General features: G+C 45.6%; 1 protein-coding gene across 2 annotated transcripts in view; it reads left to right on the forward strand.

Moving 5' to 3' along the window:
* Positions 1-17,726, forward strand: part of AIG1 (androgen induced 1) — a 621,643-nt gene extending 603,917 nt beyond the window's left edge. For both annotated transcript variants that reach the window (XR_012232253.1, XM_073575667.1), the window contains one exon: positions 17,182-17,726. Coding sequence is in view for 1 of the 2 variants with exons in the window: in XM_073575667.1 (XP_073431768.1) it covers positions 17,182-17,219 (38 nt within the window). In the remaining variant the exon portion in view is untranslated. The remainder of the gene's footprint in view (positions 1-17,181) is intronic.
* The last annotated feature ends 1,057 nt before the right edge of the window (positions 17,727-18,783 follow it).

An 18,783-nucleotide genomic window follows, 5' to 3' on the forward strand; every position in this document is an offset into this window, starting at 1 on the left:
AAACAATTTCTCCTCACCTGGCTGAGCTCCAGCTGTATCCTCTGGTCTATGCATCTGAGGCGTGCAGCGTCGTTCCGGCGTATGACAGTGATGTCATACCTCCTCCCTGGCATCGCCTCCACCTCTCGAACCTCCCATAGTCCTATAGCCCACTCTTGGAAAGCTCCACTTTTTCACTACATCCTCACCAATCACACATTAAAAGTTACCATCGAACACCATATCACATACATGGCCATTTTATTTATTTTACTCATTTATATAGCGCCAATAATTCCACAGCGCCTTACAGACATTAACACTGTCCCTGATGGGGCTCACAATCTGAATTCCTATCAGTATGTCTTTGAAATGTGGGAAGAAACCGGAGTACCCCGAGGAAACCCATGCAAATACGGGGAGAACATATAAACTCCTTGCAGATGTTGTACTTGGTCACAATAGAAAAATGATGATCAAAAGGCAATGAGTTTATATCAAAAAGGTACAATTTTTATTATTAGAACTACCATATTAAAATCATATTGCCAGACATTGAGCAGATAGGAAAATACAGATACCCGTCACTCATGAACTCTCATACGACGCTCTGAATCCGGAAGTGGTTGTCACCCTTGTAGTAATCAATTAACAGGATGGTATGTAGCTTAAAGGCTGCCACTGCTAGTCTACTGTGGCCCAGGTTATTAGAAAGTAAAATGTATCATAATAATAACCACCTATATATCCTATCAATTCAGTATATGGCTAGCCTTACTGGACAATACCTCCTACACAGCCTGCTTACACCATATGGGACAAGGGGGAACAATTATTTCACTATAGCATTCCACACAGTGGCTATCATCCCCAAATAAATACAAGGTGAACACTGCTGGTAGGTATGCCTATCCTAATATCCCACACTGTGCAATCCACCCATAACAATTATAAGGTGGTCAATTTACCTGGTAGATGCCGGGACACAGGGAAAGGCCACTCAGACTCCTTTTTCAAGGGGCACGCTATCACAGTTAGTGTCACCATCTATAAATACCCCCGGTTCGCAGCGTCCAATAAATATATCATTAGTATGTAGATGCTGCAGACATATTGCTTAAAATAGCACATCATATGAGCATTAGATGTTGTCCTTGGTGGGGTTTGAACACAGGACCCCAGAGCTGCAAGGCTGCGGTGCTATCTACTGAGCCACCGTGCAGCCCATCAGCTTTTGTTTGGTAAAAAGATTTTTACAGCCTGCCACCATGACAAGCTACACTCTTTTGGCTGGTCCCTACTCTAACCTATTAAAATTTTCATTAAATATCCAATAGTCTTTTTAGGTATATTTTTATTTATTTTTCTTTAAGGGAAATATGTCATATACATTTTTAAAATGTTCAAAGTTTTTCATACCTCTCAGACGATCCCCTGCAGGCACAGCTCAACTCCTGCTGTCTTCTTGGAAAGTGGCGCTCATACATACCGGCTGCATGCGATGACGTCATCGCGTACACGCCATCACTACTGCATCACAGAAGAAGTAGAGGGAGCCCTGGAACTGTGCGGCCGTTCTGTACTGATGGTTGTGCAGCACCAAGCTGGAAAGCTCCCAGCGCCAAGATATGCACTGCCTTAGGTGGTGCACCAGCTTACAGTACATTATACCCTGCTCGATTTCCCGCTCCACATGTTTGGAACCTGAGCCATTAAACATGGGCAATTGCATGTCAATGACAGTAATGTTGTAGCCATGTTGACTACTTGCATTACTGTGACTGGCCAACCACATAGCGTTATCAGTTCTATATAAGACGAATTTCCACCTTTTTCCTCACATTATATGTGGAAATAGCTTAGGGAGAGCAGCAGGAGAAGTGAGGCTAATGCAAATAGATTCTATTCTATAATACTGCAGTTACCTGCATTTTAGGAATGTTTAGCTGCTGTAGTAGGAAGAGTGCATTAGGTGAACTTAGAGCAGGCTTGATTGCATAACAGTCATTGGTGTTGCTATGTTAAAGTAATAGCTCTTTTCAGGGCTAATTCAAATAGATTCTATTCTCTAATACTACCGCTGATATCTGAAAAAAAACTGAAGGTTCGGTGGCGTAGTAGAGATTATCATATTACAGACATTACAGCAGGTTTGATTATATTTGAGTTTGTCGCTGTCACATGTAAGACAATCCTTTCACTGACAATTCAAATAGATTATATTTTCTCCTTATACCCCTCATATCTGAAAATAATTTTGTGTTCGGTGGCGGAGTTGGGATTATTGTATTACAGACATTTTTTCATGCTTGATTGCGTTACAAATCTTTGTTGTTGCTACATATAAGTGTAATAACCTGCAGGTACGGAGGATGTCGCCACGGATCTGAGACAGACCAAGAGTTAAAGGTTTATTTACAGGGAATTTTCATTCCACGCAGGGAGGAGCAGTAGGGGGTTAAATGAGACAGAGTAAAATAGTAAGCAGAACAATGGAGGTGAAAGAAGTAATAAAATGGTAATACAGCATTTAAATGGTTAAACTCAGATAATTATAACTTATCAGTCCGGGGGGGAAAGCTTGATTGAAGAGTCTACTTCTCCCACATTAGCACCGGCAACAGCGGCGCGTGCAGTCTCTAAAGTCTATGCTCAAGATGAAGTTGGGACCTCCAGGGGTTAAAGCAGGGAGCTGGGAGCTGAAGCGGAACCTGGGTCTCCCTGTTCTGAGTCTCTGTATAATACCCCGCCTGTCTCACCGCAGGAGCGATGCTGCGCACACTGTTAAGTCTCTTTACCACACTCAGGGGCTCCGGCTCGTCAGTGTGGTCCCCGGGACTGCGCGCTTGTGCGAGTGTATCTGTACTGTCAGGGGGGAAGTCTCCTCTGGTCACGGAGGCTGCTGGGTCCACGTACTCACATACGGTGCTTACAACGCTTTGTCCTTCAGTCTCAGTCCTCAGATGGAGAACTCTTCCCAGGAGCGCAGTGTAGCAGCCTGCTCTGTGTCCTGCGTGCTCTGCTTTCCCGCCCTGAAGTCACGCCGTTTCCTCTCCACAGACCCCTCTATCCAGTCACCGCCCCCCACAGTCACATGGTCCAGTCGGCCCAGGTCAGAAAGTCTTCCCCCCGGCAACCCTGCTGTCTGGCTAGGTGGCTCTGGACACAGAGCAGGAGAGGTAACCCCTTTTGAGCTCTTCTTCCTCTTCCTCTTCACCCCCTTACATCAGAAAAAATCCTTTCAGGGTCAATTCAAATAGACTCTATTCTGTAATAATACTGCTCTTAGCTGCATAAATAATTTAAAATGTGAAAGGCGTGCGTCCTTTTCCATCATGGGAAAATGCTCTGGCTGGGGTTTAGGAGTCTGGACGCTGCTGGGCTCACTGCTTCGGGCTGTGGGGGCATTCCACCCCCGCTGGAGCATCTCCAGTTCATGGGCCCTCTGAGCTTCTGCTTGTCGCTCACGTTTGGCTCTCTCAGCCTCTCGCTCAGCCTTTTGGCTCGGGCCTCCTGCCGATATTGCTGGATCAGCCTCACCCGTCCCTCACTGTCTTCGGCGGGGAGTTCATCCAAGGCCGCTTGCAGGTAGGGGTCCAGCCTGTCCTGTTTGAATGTTGGGCCAGCGCTCCGGAGTGGAGCCTCTGCTGCAGCCCCATTGTCACTTGGGCCAACTTCTGCGCCCGCTGACTCTGGGTGTTGTCCAGCTGCACCAGAGCCGCGATCAATTGATCTCTGGTTTTACTTGTGGTGTCAATGCCTCGGTACGTGCATACTGCAGCAAGGTTTTCCTTTTTCTGCTGTCTGTACCAGTGTTCTCCTTTTGCCGCCATGGTTGCCAAATAAAAGATAGAAAAGAAAAACGAAGAGAAAGGGAGGGAATACTTGCAAGTATATAAAAATGTCTCAGGACTAGTAACCACTGAGTCTGTTCTCCAAAACCTATGATGCAGGATTCCCGCAGGAACCGTGCAGCTTTTTAGTGAGGGGAATGATTGCTCAAACCAAATCACTAATGCTCTAGGATTATCCCACCGCTCTGCCACCAATATGTGAAGAACGGCAGACCGCTGTAGCCAAATTGCGACGGACAGCGGGCACACGGCTATCACAGGCACAGTGGGGGCTTATCTTAGTTATCCCGCCACTGGCACCATGTGACAAAAATATACAGCAAGCTAATCTTGCTCTAACAATTTATTGCAAGGGGTATTTTGGTTGCCCCACCACTGCTAACAACCTTCCAAGAACTGCAGGCATTTATGTATATCCCACTTTCTCAGTTCCACTTTGGAACTCGCAGCTCTCTGGCGCCCCCCTTACGCTCAGGTCAGTCAGGGAACTGTACCTAGGATAATTAGTCACTGGACGGGCTGCTTGTTGTGCACGGGCAACTAGACTACTGCAGTAAGGGAATTATCAATGCTGTGGCCGCAGCCCCTCATTCAGCATGTAAGACCCGTCTGTACTGCTAGCTAGCCTAGCCAGCCGTGCACACCACATTGCCACCAGCCACGCTTTACTTAGTCACAGAGTTAATTAAGAGGGTCCGTGACAAACCCCAAATTAGTAGCAATTATCTAAAAAAGGCGCATAGTTCGTTTCTTAGAAGATGGAGTCAATCTGATATTTTACGATTTATTCTCCAAAGTCGGGCAGTGATTACAAATACAAAAGTTGTAATAAATTGAGACATTAAATATGTACAATTGCAAATATGAAAACAACATGGATTAAATAGCAGAAAGTAACACTTACATGTGCCTAGGTGGTATCTGGCAGACCATGCAGCTCAGGGGATGGGCAGCAGCCAAACATCCCAAGACATGGGGTAGGTCTGTTCAGCATCAGAACTCCAGCTTAACTGGCTCATTGTCCCCTCGCATCCCCTATGGCAGGGTTTCCCAACTCCAGTCCTCAAGGCACACCAACAGATCATGTTTTCAGGATTTCCTTAGTATTGCTCAGGTGATAATTGCTTCACCTGTGCAATACAAAGGAAATCCTGAAAACATGATCTGTTGGTGTGCCTTGAGGACTGGAGTTGGGAAACCCTGCCCTATGGTCTGTGCTGTGTGACCTCAGCAAAAGGGGCCGGCTGGAGAGGTCCAACCTCCCTCTCTTCAAGCTATGATTTGGCTACAAAACTTAGAATAACTATATCTAAATGAGAAAAGCCCGTACCAACACACATAGGGCATCATTGTTTGTGATTTACCGAATAGAATCCGAAAACACCAAGCATGCCATAATTAAGACCCTCCATTTGGGAGAAATCCATATCTCAGTTTCTGGAGAGATTAGGATTTTGCAAGATCCACCGTAGGGAAGCCGGGTCTGCGCAGATCACAGAAATGTTTGTTTCGTTTTTCTGTCGCGATCGGAGCCCATGCTAGCCTATTTTAATATCTCTCACAGTTTTATTTCAGACACATGTCCCAGAGGACAAAGGACTTCATTTAGCTGTGCAGGGAGGGGGAAAGAGAAGAATTCTATGCTGAGGCTTCAGGTTTCACAGAGCTGCACGCAGGAAGACGCTGGTGTGTGTGTTGTGGGGGAAGAGGGGGGGTTGCAGCTACATGACAGAGGGATTTTCTAGAATGTTCCAGAAACATATGGTAGAAGGTCGCCTGAGGGCCCTCCCAAATTAATGGTAGACGGCCCTCACAATGTAATGGTAGAGAGCCGCATGAGGGCCCTCCCAAATTAATGGTAGAGGGATGTTTGAGCGCCCTCCAAAATGTATGAGTGAGGACCAGCTGATGGCCATCTAAAATTTAGGAGTTTATGAGTTCTCCTCGAAGCATGGGTCGAGAAGGGTGAACAACCAGTAATGAGTGTTGTCCAAACTGCACATAAGACGTTGGTCATAGGAAACGCAGCTGTACATAAAGTTAGGCATGTCTGCCAGAGCCCCAACAGTTAAGACTTCCCTGTCCCCATGAGGAGAACTACTCTCCTTCTCCTCCTCCTCCTTCTGACATTTCAGTATTGTTGTTGGCCAAAAGTGTTTTAAATGTTTAGCAAAAATCCTGTGAGGAAGATTATTTATAGTAATGGCAACACTGTGAACCACTAATCTTCCAGAAAATGATTCCTGCTGGATTTAAAGCTTTTGTAACAAAAGAAAAAGTCACTCCAAAATGTATGGTAGAGGGCCGCCTGATTGACCTCCCAAATGTATAAGTGAGAGCCGCCTGATGGCCCTCCAAAACTTACTTTTGAGGTCCGCCTGTTGACCCTCCCAAATTTATGGACCAGCCGACATTCAGTGAGGGTGCCATTGCATAATTTTAGGGTTCCAACCTCTGTGGTCAGGCATTATCAAATCAGGGTCAGGTTTAGGCAAGTCTTAGCCTGTTTAAGGTTCTTTGCTTATATCTCCCTTACTTTGTCCATCCATGTGTGTATAAGAATACATCTGCAAGCACTTGCCTACATGTTAATCATTAGGTGGACATTCACAGTATCTGCATTTGTCATGGCACAGGTGTTGTTATGAGACATATGCTAGTGTAAGGCAGGGATGAATCACCGCAAAAATTAGTGGTGGATGGGGACCGAGTACCAAGGGACGCGTATGTCACCATGAGGTTGCGGGAACCAAAAGTGTCCACATGCCTAAACGGCAAGATTTCCAGTGCAAGCAGTCTGGAAATGTAAATGTTTAATGTTTGGGTCTGTGACTGGGCATTTTCTTTGAGTTTCAAGGCCTGGGAGTCTGAACGCTGTGCTGGGACAAGGAAGTGGACATGGCTTCTGATGGTGCTTGTGACTGCTGGACACATCCACGCCTGTGACCTGGACAGGGGATTGGCAAGCACGTCGCAACCTATGTACTTTCTTCCTCCATCTGCACCTTGTCCACATGCAAACCTTCCTCTTTAATTGTGAGCAGGGAGCGTTTGCGTTCAAACAAGTGGGCAGATCACAAACCATTTGGTGAGCTGGCACTTCTAAGCGCTGCTGCAGCACTGCTAGAAAAGCGGCAGCTGTAGCTGACTTGCAGACATGGGCGCAACAGATGGCCTCTGGTGGCTCTCTAAACATTGAGTGAGGACCCCATGATGACTCTGTGGATATGGTGGAGGAGGCCCAAAAAAAAAAAAAAACTCACTTGTATTCCCTTTTTGATTTTGGAAGGGGAGAGGGACACTTAACCCTCATTGTGGGATCCGGCAGCATTTGGGTGCTCTGAGGAGCAGTTATCAGTCTTCTCCCTCTGGACACCCCACTGCCTCTGATGACCACCTAAAAATTGAGTGAGGGCTGCCTGATGATTATGTGGCTATGGTGGAGGAGGCAAAAGAAACATGAACCGTAAACCATTTTTTAGGTGGGACAGGGTGCATGGAAATAGGAATACACCAGCAAAGAAAGGAAAACTTAAACCTTGACAAGGGAAATTGACGCAAATGATGGCCCTATAAAAATTATTAACTATAGAAAGGATGACACCTCAGCTACAGAGGCGACCATTTCAGCTTTTTGAGAGTTTAGTGGAGGACATCATCTCTGAAAATAGTCCCAGAGCTGCACCCCAACAGTTTGAACAGCATTCTTAGAGTCAAAACTCTGATACCACAGGGGGCACAAAGCCCCTCACTTTGTCACTGAGGATGATTTGTTTTCCAGGGATTTCTGTGGAGTGGTTCTTGTGATGGGATGCAGGTCTGGACAGCTGTTGTCATCCTATTAGATAAAGAATAATTAATGTATGTGTGTCTATGCTTTATTAAAGATGATGTTATACGCATGAGTTAATCTACATGATAGCGAGTCAGCGACTTGCACCGGACCAGCAAATGGAAAGCCACAGATGCACATAGCGCAAACCACCACTGGTAGTCAAGTCCAATATATACTGTATATGGGATATTCTTCTCCAACTCCCGATAAGCAAGGGGGACTTTACAGAGCCCTTCCCAAATGGCTATCGTAGGGTTGCCGACGTCTGGTGGCATGAACGATGTTAGAGTCAGAATACCAGAGTATGTTCTAAACCAGCAGATTTAAACCAAAAAGAAGAGTAAAAGGAAACCCAAAAACAAAAGCTAAGGAAAAAGAACCAGAAAAGACTGTAAGCAACGTCTGAGAAGCAAACTGAACTTCACCATTAAAAACTCACCCCTATACTATGCAAGGGAACTTAAAGATAAAAATCAGGTGATGCATTCATATTTTAAGAAAATTGAAACCAGTAAGGTAAAAAAAAAACAGTATTATCAAGGTGCCTTACATAACTTAGAATATATGATATAAAACCAACCTTTATTAAAGTCTAGATATAAGACGACACTACCACACACAAAAACAATTAACCGTGTCACCTACTTTACCCTACACTGAGGGATCCTGATATCAAAGCTGCCTAGCAGCGGAGGTTGGCACCCTAAACATATACGAGATTGGCGCCCCCGCTCCACGACGGCTGTACCCTATAGCTCCTAGATAGCCCTGTATGAGTGCAGCAGACAATTATTCACTCAATCAGGAAAGGAAAATATAGGGGTTGCCACAATGATGATTGCTAGGTAGACAACAATAGAAAAAAGTGCAAAAAAGAGTGCAATTGACAAGACAATAAAGTAACATGTGCAAACAATAGAGTACCTGACTAACTGTTCCCTGAATCTGTAAACCTTCCTAACAGCGGAGGTTGGCACCCTACTGGTCAGCAGAATGGCGCCCCCGCTCCACGATGGCTCACCCTAAATCAGCCCTTATATTGCTTGATAACTCCACATTAGGGTGAAGAAAAAATGGAAGGCATTATGACATAATGATATGACTTAATGAATTTTCAAATCAAATATACTGATAACAGAAAACGGAGATTAGACCTACCGGTAATGTTATTTCTAGGAGTCCATCCTGACAGCACCATGGGGGTTGTCATTTCATCCTTACAGGGACAGGAAATGCACGAGAGGTTAAAGGTCCCCTCCCACACTCCAGTGATTTTTCCAAGTACCACACCAGTATGGATGCAATTAAAATTTATTGAGATTTAGTACAAGCATAATGACACCAATACAAATCATAGGGAGGAAACTACCAGTGCTGTCAGGATGGACTCCTGGAAATAACATTACCGGTAGGTCTAATCTCCGTTTTCCAGGACGTCCTATCCTGACAGCACCATGGGGAATACCAAAGTAGGAATTCGCTTAGGGTAGGACTACTGCTTGTAGCACTCTACGACCGAAGGTCGACTGGCTAGCTGTTAGAGTGTCCAACTTATAGTGTCTACAGAAAGTGTTTGGTGTAGACCAGGTTGCAGCCCTGCATATTTGCTCCACTGAGGCTCCCGCCCTTTCTGCCCATGATGTCGCAATCGCCCTGGTGGAATGGGCTCTAAGCCCTTCAGGTATAGGTAACCCCTCGGCCTCGTACGCTGAGGTGATAATTGATGTTATCCACCTTGCCAGGGTATGTGTGGCCGCGCTTCTACCCTTATTTTTACCGCCATACTGGATAAATAGTTTTGTGTCCTGTTGCCAATCTCGGGTGACTTCTAAGTAGCGGGTGACCGCACGTCTAACATCCAGTGAGTGAAACAGCTTTTTTCTATCATTCTTTGGAGCTGGACAGAATGAGAGTAGGATTATCTCCTGATTTAGATTCTGAGGAGACACTACCTTAGGAAGGAACCCTGGGTCTAGTTTGAGTATTATGCGGTCCTCGAAGATCTGAATGTAGGGGTTCTGGACTGAGAGGGCCTGGATCTCGCCTAATCATTTGGCTGAGGTGATAGCTACCAAAAATATGTTTTTTTGTGTGAGCTTTGAAATGTCTATCTCGGATATTGGCTCATAAGGGGGCCTACACAGAGTGTTGAGTACCAGATTTAGGTCCCACGGGGGGACAGTTTTCCTTAATGTGGGCCTTAATCTCTGGGTAGCTTTTTAAAATCGTGCTATCCATGGATGAGAGGATAGGGAGAATTTGAAGAAAGTACTTAAAGCCGCTATCTGGACTTTCAGTGTGCTCGGGGTCAGGCCCTTATCAAATCCTGCCTGTAGGAAGTCCAGGATCTGAGGGATATTTGGCCGAGACAGGTCTAAGGGGGTACTACCACTTTCTGAGCAGAACCTCTTTCAGATCTTACAATATATCGCCCTTGTAACAGGCTTATGGCTGGCCTGCAATGTGGAGATCACTTGGTCAGAGAGGCCTCTGGACTTTAGGATGTCCCTCTCAGGATCCATGCTGCTAGTTGTAGGTTTCCTGGGTTTGGGTGTAGAACTGGGCCCTGGGAAAGTAGGTCTGACGTCGTTGGTAGATGGAGTGGCCCCTTCTGAGCCATCTTCTTGAGGAGGGGAAACCAACTCCGCCTGGGCTAAAAGGGTACGATTAGCATCACCCGAGCTCCCTCCTCCTGGATCTTTCTGAGAACCCTTGGTATTATGGCGATAGGGGGAAACCCGTATAGCAGTCCCCCTCTCCAACTCTGGTTCAGGGCATCGACTTCTTCTGGATGGTCCGCTGGATTGAAGGAGTAGAATCTGTTTAGCTTGGTGTTTTTTCTTGTCACGAAGAGGTCCAGTTGGGGTGTCCCCCAGCGATGGCACAAATCCAAGAAGATCTCTTCTTTTAGTTCCCACTATGTGGCTCGGACTTCCTGTCTGCTCAGATAGTCGGCTATACTGTTTTGGGAGCCTTCTAGGTGTACTGCTGACAGGGAACGAAAGTTGTTTTCCGCCCAGGTGAGGATGCAAGCTGCTAGATCCTGAAGCTTCCCGTGCCTTGGGCCCCCCTGGAGGCGTAGGAAGGCTACTGTGGTCACGTTGTCTGACATGATCTTTATATGTTGGTTCTGTAGGCTCGAATTTCTTCTCTTCAGCGTTTCCCAAACTGCTCGCAGTTCTCAGTAGTTTGAGGACTGTAAGCTGATGTTTTTGGGCCATGTTCCTTGTAGGTATCTTCCCTCTAGGTGGGCTCCCCATCCTTCTCTGCTGGCATCCGTGGTGATGATCACACATGGAGGCAGGATCCAAGGAACCCCTTGGCTGATATTTCTGTGGTTGATCCACCATTTCAGAGATGATCTCAAAGCTGGAGATGGTCGAATCTTCTTGTCCAGCGAGGACTGCTGTCTGTCCCATCTTGTCAGGATCTCCCTTTGCAGGATTCTTGTGTAAGCCTGGCTCCACATAACGCAGGGTATGCATGCTGTTAGGGTGCCCAGGATCTTCATCGCGGTTCTTAATGAAATCTGGTCTCGACCGAGCTGACGAACTTTGTCCATGATGGGTTTCTTCTTCCCTTCCGGCAAGAATGAGACTCTTCTTTTGGAGTCCAACATGACTCCCAGGAATTTCTTCTGGGTACTGGGCTGCAGGGCAAATTTTTCTTTGTTCAGGATCCAACCTAGGCTCTCGAGCATGAAAATTACTGAGGAGTTGTTCTTTTAACTCCAACGCTGAACGGGATATTACCAAGAAGTCGTCTAAGTATGGCACAATGATTATGCCCTCCTGTCTTAAATGTGCTACGACTTCGGCGACCAGGTTCGTAAAAATTCGAGGTGCTGATGCCAAGCCGAACGGAAGAGCCTGAAACTGAAAGTGGTAGTACCTGCTTACTTTTTTTAGTGTGAAGCGTAGGAACCTCTGAGACTGAGGATGGATGGGAATGTGATAATACGCGCTCTTTAGATCTATAGTGCACATCGCAGCGTTCTGGTCTATTAGCGGGATGGTGGTTTTCAGGGACTCCATTCGGAATCTCTTGTACAGAACCCATTGATTTAATGGTTTTAAATTTATAATGGTTCGGCTTTCCTCCGACGGTTTTTTTTATTGTGAAGAGAGTTGAATAGTGGCCCTGACCTTTCTCTACTTCTGGAACCGGAACCACTACTTCTGTTCTTAACAGGTCTCTTATGTCTGCCCATATAGGATCTATTAGGGCTCTGGAACGAGGTTTTGTAACCACGAATCGTGCTGGGGGGTTTTGTAAACTCGAGGGTATAGCCCTGTGAGATCGTATTGAGGACCCATGGGTTTTGGGAGATGAGTTGCCATGCCTCCGCAAAGTGTATGAGCCGCCCCCCTACAGGTATGGCGTCATTGCCTCCTGCTTCTGGAACTTTGTCCGGAGCGAGACCCCCCTTCGTGTACGCCCAGCGAGATGATTTCCCTTTCCCTCTATATTCCTGCCTCTAGTAAGGACGGGATCTTTGAAAGGGAAACTGCCTTTTTGGTTTTTCCTCCGGAAACCCTCTTTTGTCGTCCGAGGCACTCTAGAATCTTATCTAAGGCCGGCTCAAATACCTTCCCGCCTGAGAAGGGTATGGAACATAATTTATTTTTTGACTGGTAGTCCCCCGACCAGGTTTTCATCCTTATGGCTCGGCGAGCCGCATTGGATAAGGAGTTATTCCTGGCCGCAAACCGTACGGATTCGGCAGAAGCATCCGCCAGAAACCCAGTCGCGATCTTTAACAGGGAAATGCTCTCTAGGATATCACTCCTAGGGGTTTTCTCTTTTAACTGCTGCTCTAAATGGTCGATCCATAGATGCATGGATCTGGCGACTGATGTGGCGGCTATGTTTGCTTTCATCACTGCCGCTGAGGCTTCGCAAGCTCTTTTTAAGAGCACGTTGGCCTTTTTGTCCATGGGTTCTTTGAGACTGGAAGACTCTTCGAAGGGAATTGAAGTCTTTTTTGACACCTTGGCCACCGGGGATCTATCTTAGGAACTTCGTCCCAAGTGTTGATGTCCTCCTGGTTAAATGGAAGTCGCAGCTTAAAGTCTCGAGGCACAATCAGTCTTTTCTCTGCATCTTCCCATTCTTCCAGGATCATTGCCCGGATATGGTCATTAACTGGGAAGACCTGACGAATTCTGGCTCTTAATCCCCCAAACATCGTGTCCTGGATGGATTGTGCTTTCGGGGTCTCCTCAATTTGCATCGTGAAGAGGTATCTTTCCCCTGTCTCCGGGAGTTCAGAGGTGATCTCGCCCTCTTCCTCCGTACCCCATATTTCCTCCTCCGATGACTGGTCGGACTCCCATCTTGGTCTCTTGGCATGGGACCGGCCGGAAGACTGAGTGGGTAGCAGCCCAGAGACGGTGGCCTGGACCTCGTCTCTGACCATTGTGCGCATCTCCGTCAGGAAAGCAGCCTGCTCACCTCTGACAATCTTCAGAGTGAAGTCCTCACATAGGGTTTTTTTCCATGCGCCCGGTAGTTTGCTGGCGCAGATGGGGCATTTGGGTTTGCCTGATGTCCTAGACGTTGCTGCTGTCGGGGTCGGTGTCGTCTTATCCTAATATAAAGAACAGGGGTCTTTTTTTATTAAAGCTCCTGTCTTTGGTATAGAAGCCCGCCGTGCCCCTTACTCACAGACTCTGGCTCTGGCTGGTCACCGGTCCTGGTCTCCATGTTGGTGGCGCTGATGGGAATAAGAGGCCTGTCTCGTCACCTGTCGATATGCCGCTGGTCCCCCGCTTGCTCCCATTTTTATCCTACCTTGTCTTGCGCTGGAACATCTTCCCTTCTGTGCCGCCCGCACCATTCTGACGTGCCATCCATCATGCCACCGGAAGTCGTCATCCCCGGGCGCCCGGAAGTGACGTGGCCGCCGACCAGGCATCCTCTCGCGGGAGCCGCGCTGAGGGGGAAGCGGTATCGAGTCCCGGAGCGACGCTTCACGAGACCGCCGGCGGAGAACCCCCCATAAGGGGGTGCCACCCTGCACCGTCCGACTGGAGGAGTTGAAGATAGGACCCCGAACCTCCTGGCCCCGGTAAGCTTGCTGGATGAAGCAGCTGCGGCGCTCTCATGCCTGTCCTTACAGGGACAGGAAAAACACTGGAGTGTGGGTGTGGGAGGGGACCTTTAACCTCTTGTGCACTTCCTGTCCTGATGAAAGGACAACCTCCATGGTGCTGTCAGGATAGGACGTCCTGGAAAAGGGGTACTCAAGTTTTTTTGATGCAGGATAGGAGAAACGCATTGAGGTTCATTCTAACAGGATCATCAGGAGGTAGATAGTTTGATGCTGCATCACTATCAACAGTTTTAATGCTCCCCAGAAATCCTGGGAACGTCCTTCGGAAAAATGCTTGAGTTTCCCATTTTCTTCTTCGAAATGAGCACTCGAGCATTACGGAAAGCTCATTAAAAGCAACGAGCACCCGAGCATGTTAGAGCTCGCACCACTAATTATCTATATATATAAAAAATTGAATGTATGTGTGTGTGTGTGTGTGTGTGTATCACCAACAATCACAAAGCATCTTTCATGTCACCAGAGCTGTTTAAAAGAAGCTGAGCTGTGATTGGTTGCTATGAGCAACAGTTTTCTCACTCCACGACAACACCTCAGCAGACACTGACTTGGTGGGGGAAATCTAGCATCCCTAGGAACATAAGCTCCCAGTCATTTTCTGCCCCCCAGAAAGGAGCAGAGAGCACATGACAGAAATGAATCCCCCCTCCCATGCCCATATACCCATCACACATCCTCGATCCCATAGGCACATCTTCCCTCTTAAAGGGATCTCCGGTATGGAAGTTAGGGCAAATTCCTCAGCGCTCTGATTCTGACCCGAGGCTTCTATTAAAGGGATCATTGGTATGGAAGTCACGGCAAATCCATCCAGCAGTTTGGTTTTGACCCCAGACCTCTCTTAAAGGGATCCCCAGTACGGAAGTTAGGATCGTTCCACTCAGCGCTCTGGTTCTGACCCCAGGCTGACCGGATGATGGGGGATATTAGGGGTAGTAGTCCAGTGTCTCTGGCTGACGGGATAATGTAGGATATTAGGGGTAGTAGTCCGGTGGCTCTGGCTGACGGATTGATGTGGGATATTAGGGGTAGTAGTCCAGCGGCTATAACGGGATGATGTGGGACATTAGTGGTAGTAGTCTGGTGGGATGATGTGGGATATTAGGGATAGTAGTCCGGTGGCTCTGATGGGACGATGTTGGATGTTAGGGGTAGTAATCCGGTGGCTCTGGCTGACTGGACGATGTGGGATATTAGGGGTAGTAGTCTGGTAGCTCTGGCTGACGGGATGATGTGGGATTTTATAGTGAATGTGGCTATGCGGGGTAGGCAGGGCTCTACACTCAGCTTTTTATATATAGATATAATCATTATAATTTGTTATAACTAACCATAATTAGTTACTATGCCCAGGCAGTGCCGGGCTCTTCAGCTAGTTACATATATTTGTGCAATTGTTGTCACAAATCATTATGGGATTCATGGCAGCTCTGGCTCTGCTGTAATTTAAATGTTGTTTTTTTTCTTTTGGTCCAGCAAGAGTTAATGTCAGTCTCTTGCTATAGGTTGTTGTTAGTCAGCTGATGTTGGTTGGTAACCACTCCCTCCACCCTTTAAATAGTTACTTGACCCATCAGCTGATCGTCGGTTATAGCATTCTTCTATGCAGACCAGCTAAGTGTTTGGAGCTCTCCGGTGACGGTGGTATTGCTCTGGTTTCAGTTCTTATTCCTGGTGTCATTCGCTCTGCCCCTGTGGAGCTTAGCAGCAGAGCCTGAAGATGAATATATTTCCTTTTTTGTCTATCCTGTGTTTGTCTTTTGCCCTGCATGTTACCATCTGCAGTGGTGAGGGCAATGTCATTGCTGGCCAGTGCACTAGCCAGGGTATATTGAGGTGACAATTTGAGACTAGGCATGTGACAGTGGCGAGGGATGGTTGGTGTCAGGAGGTGTCCCATCTATCGCTCCTTACCATTAGGGCCATCTTCTGCCTTTTCCATCCCATCGTTCTTATATGCTGTGTCATCCGCTGGATCTACCTATGTCCAAGTGTGACATTTATACAAATGAGGTAAGGAACATGCAGATAGAATATGTAAATACGTGTGACTGAGTGCCAAAATAAAGTAATGTGGGTTGTAACTAGTGCTTGCACATATGCACATATACTTGCTCGATATAGGAATTAGACCAATCAGAAATTAAGCAAACCAATCCACAAAAATCCCAATAATTGTCAAATACTGAGAAGTATAATGTAAAAGTAAAAAGCTTTATTAATAACGCAAGTTGGTATGGGGTGGCAATGAAAGAGAAGGCTCACAAACATTTTTAAATACAATAGAAAACTAATGTACACACAGTGCTAAAATATTAAAATATAATGAATGCAATGGAACCTGCTAAGTATGCGTAATACAACCGAATGATAGAGGAGCAGGGATTTATTGGATTAAATTAGGACAATAAACAAAGGGCAATTAATCCAAATCCTAGATAAGGTGCTAAAATGTAAATCACACAGAATAATACTTTTACCATATACTAAAAAGTATTTGACCATTTTTTTTCATTAGTTTGATATACAGAATTTGTGTAAATACAGTCATGGCCAGAATATATGGGCCCCTAGAGAAATTTAGTAGTATCCCATAATGATCTTTTGGATTCCATGTCCACCACCCTAATAACTCTCACCTTGAAGCTAACCCTAATACACAAAAAAAAAAAAAGAGACGGACCACACAGTAACCCTTTAATAAAATTCTATGGTTCGCTTCCTCCTCCCGTCTACACCTCCCAGAAACCCGTACCCTTTGGGCCTTCCTGTATAAATATGTATGCAGTGAGCTGGTCTATTAGAGGTTCAACAGGAATCTATAATGAGATGGCTGTACCCCTATATATGCCAAAAAACGATATGGTGTTGAATGCAGTGCTTGCTAGCATCTGATCTGCTGAATTGTACTAGCACAGTTGAGATGACAATGCCCAACTCTAGCATTAAACAACCTCTGATTGGCAGTCATTTAGAAGCCTGTTTACACAGGCAACCCACACTTGACAATATGCACTGAATGTTCTGTGATAGATTGTTCAGTGCACATAAATTCATAAATTGCCATTGTTTACACAGGATGATGTGCTGCCAAGAACAATGATGTGCTGCTGAGAACAATATGCTGCCAAGAACAATGATCTTTTGTGCAACACAAAAGATCATTCCACCTAAATGAGCTTTTTACTCATTCATTTGGTGATAAGCTGCCTGTTTTGACTGCAAGAATGTAGAGATGATCCTTGTTAATGTGTATGTTCATGTATGTGGAGTAAGATGATGGTTTTACTTAAACTGTTATTTATTGTTCAAGTGTCTGTTAAATATGTTTGCCTTATTGTGATGTTGCCATGCCATAGCCAGCAACACAAAGTTATTATTTCTTTTTTCTTCTCTAGCAATGGAAGCTGCCGACAAAAGGATCAAGGCCGAATGATTCCAACTCTGCAGCAGTGAAAATGTCTCCTCATCCAGACAAAGATAGAAGTCATTTTATCCACCGTATAGCACAGTAAGGCCTCTGCCATCATCATAGTGCAGAGGAGATCTGTGCCATGATATAAGGTGACGGACCTGACATTCTGCAACTAAGAATTGAAACATCGATTGAGGACACATTTGCTTTTTCATTATACCATACTCAGATATGGTTTTCTTGCTAACATGGATTTATGAAGATATTGGGACATCTGGAATTTTGCAGCCTCATGTTCTAAGAGAACAGACATTATGATAACTATAGTTTATTTTTAAGGTCCAAATACTTTCTGCTACTAGATCCTTGTGATTTGTGTGGCACCGACATTTGTTACCATCAGGTACTATGCCTTTTCTACTGTAAATGATTAGCTTTTGAGGAAACTGAAGTATTCTGTATATGCCGATCAATGTCCTACATACTGTAATCATTAGATGTGTGAAATAAATTGTGCGCTATATAGTCTATATGGGAATTTTCACTTGATTTTCAATTTATTCACTACCCTGTGTCATAATAAAGAGAGGTTCAGGAATTGGTTATGCGTATAATATTTGGATTCTAGGTCATTAATAAGTCGAATCTCTCCCAATAATAATGTGACAAACGTCGGGAATAGTGATGAGTGAGTATACTCGTTGCTCGGGTTTTCCAAAGCACGCTCGGATGAGTATTTTGGCGTGCTCGGAGATTTTTTTTTTTTCGAAGTAGCTGCATGATATACAGCTAATAGACAGCCTGAATACATGTGGGGATTCCCTAACAAACAGGCAATCCTCACATGTATTCAGCCTGCCCAGCAGTCGCAAATCATGCAGCTATGTCGACACAAGCTAAATCTCCGAGCACACCAAAATACTCGGAGGACACACGAGCATGCTCGGGAAAACACGAGCAACGAGTATACTCGCTAATCACTGGTCGAGAACTAAGGCCATTGTCAAACTCTGTCTAGTTCCATCTGTAGCTCCATTTGCTCATTCACATAGCGGACGAGTGGAGGTGCTGTATATTATTTACATGCACTAATCTCAACTGCAGTTTGGACCAGAATAGAGCATGCTGCAATTTTTTCCATGCAAACTATTGGTCAGTGTGGAAAATTGCCCATGTGCATGTGTAATGGAGTCATGTATTCTCCATGTGTGGTCCATGTACACATAATACGCTTGTCTGAACAAGCGATAAAGGAAATGAGTTTGTTGGATAACCTTTGGTAGTGATTGAAACAGGCATTTTATTTATGGGTGATGTGTCAGTTCACCAGACAGGTCTGTTTTTTAAATATATTTGACTTTCCAATAAAAACAACTATAAAATTGTTCTTTCCCAGATATTGCATTTCCAAGGTCACTCTTTTTCAATGAAGTGGTAAACGCAACACAGTAACCATAACATTAAAACCACCTGCCACTGACCTATCATAACGTGGACACCACAAGACCTCTGAAGGTGTCCTGTGCTACCTAATACCAAAACATTAGCAGCAGATCTTGTAAGAGTTGTGATGTAGGCAAGCCCG

Source organism: Dendrobates tinctorius, unplaced genomic scaffold (genome assembly GCF_039654945.1).
Source record: "Dendrobates tinctorius isolate UK_male_01 unplaced genomic scaffold, ASM3965494v1 ptg000046l, whole genome shotgun sequence".
In the NCBI taxonomy this organism is placed as follows: Eukaryota; Metazoa; Chordata; class Amphibia; order Anura; family Dendrobatidae; genus Dendrobates; species Dendrobates tinctorius.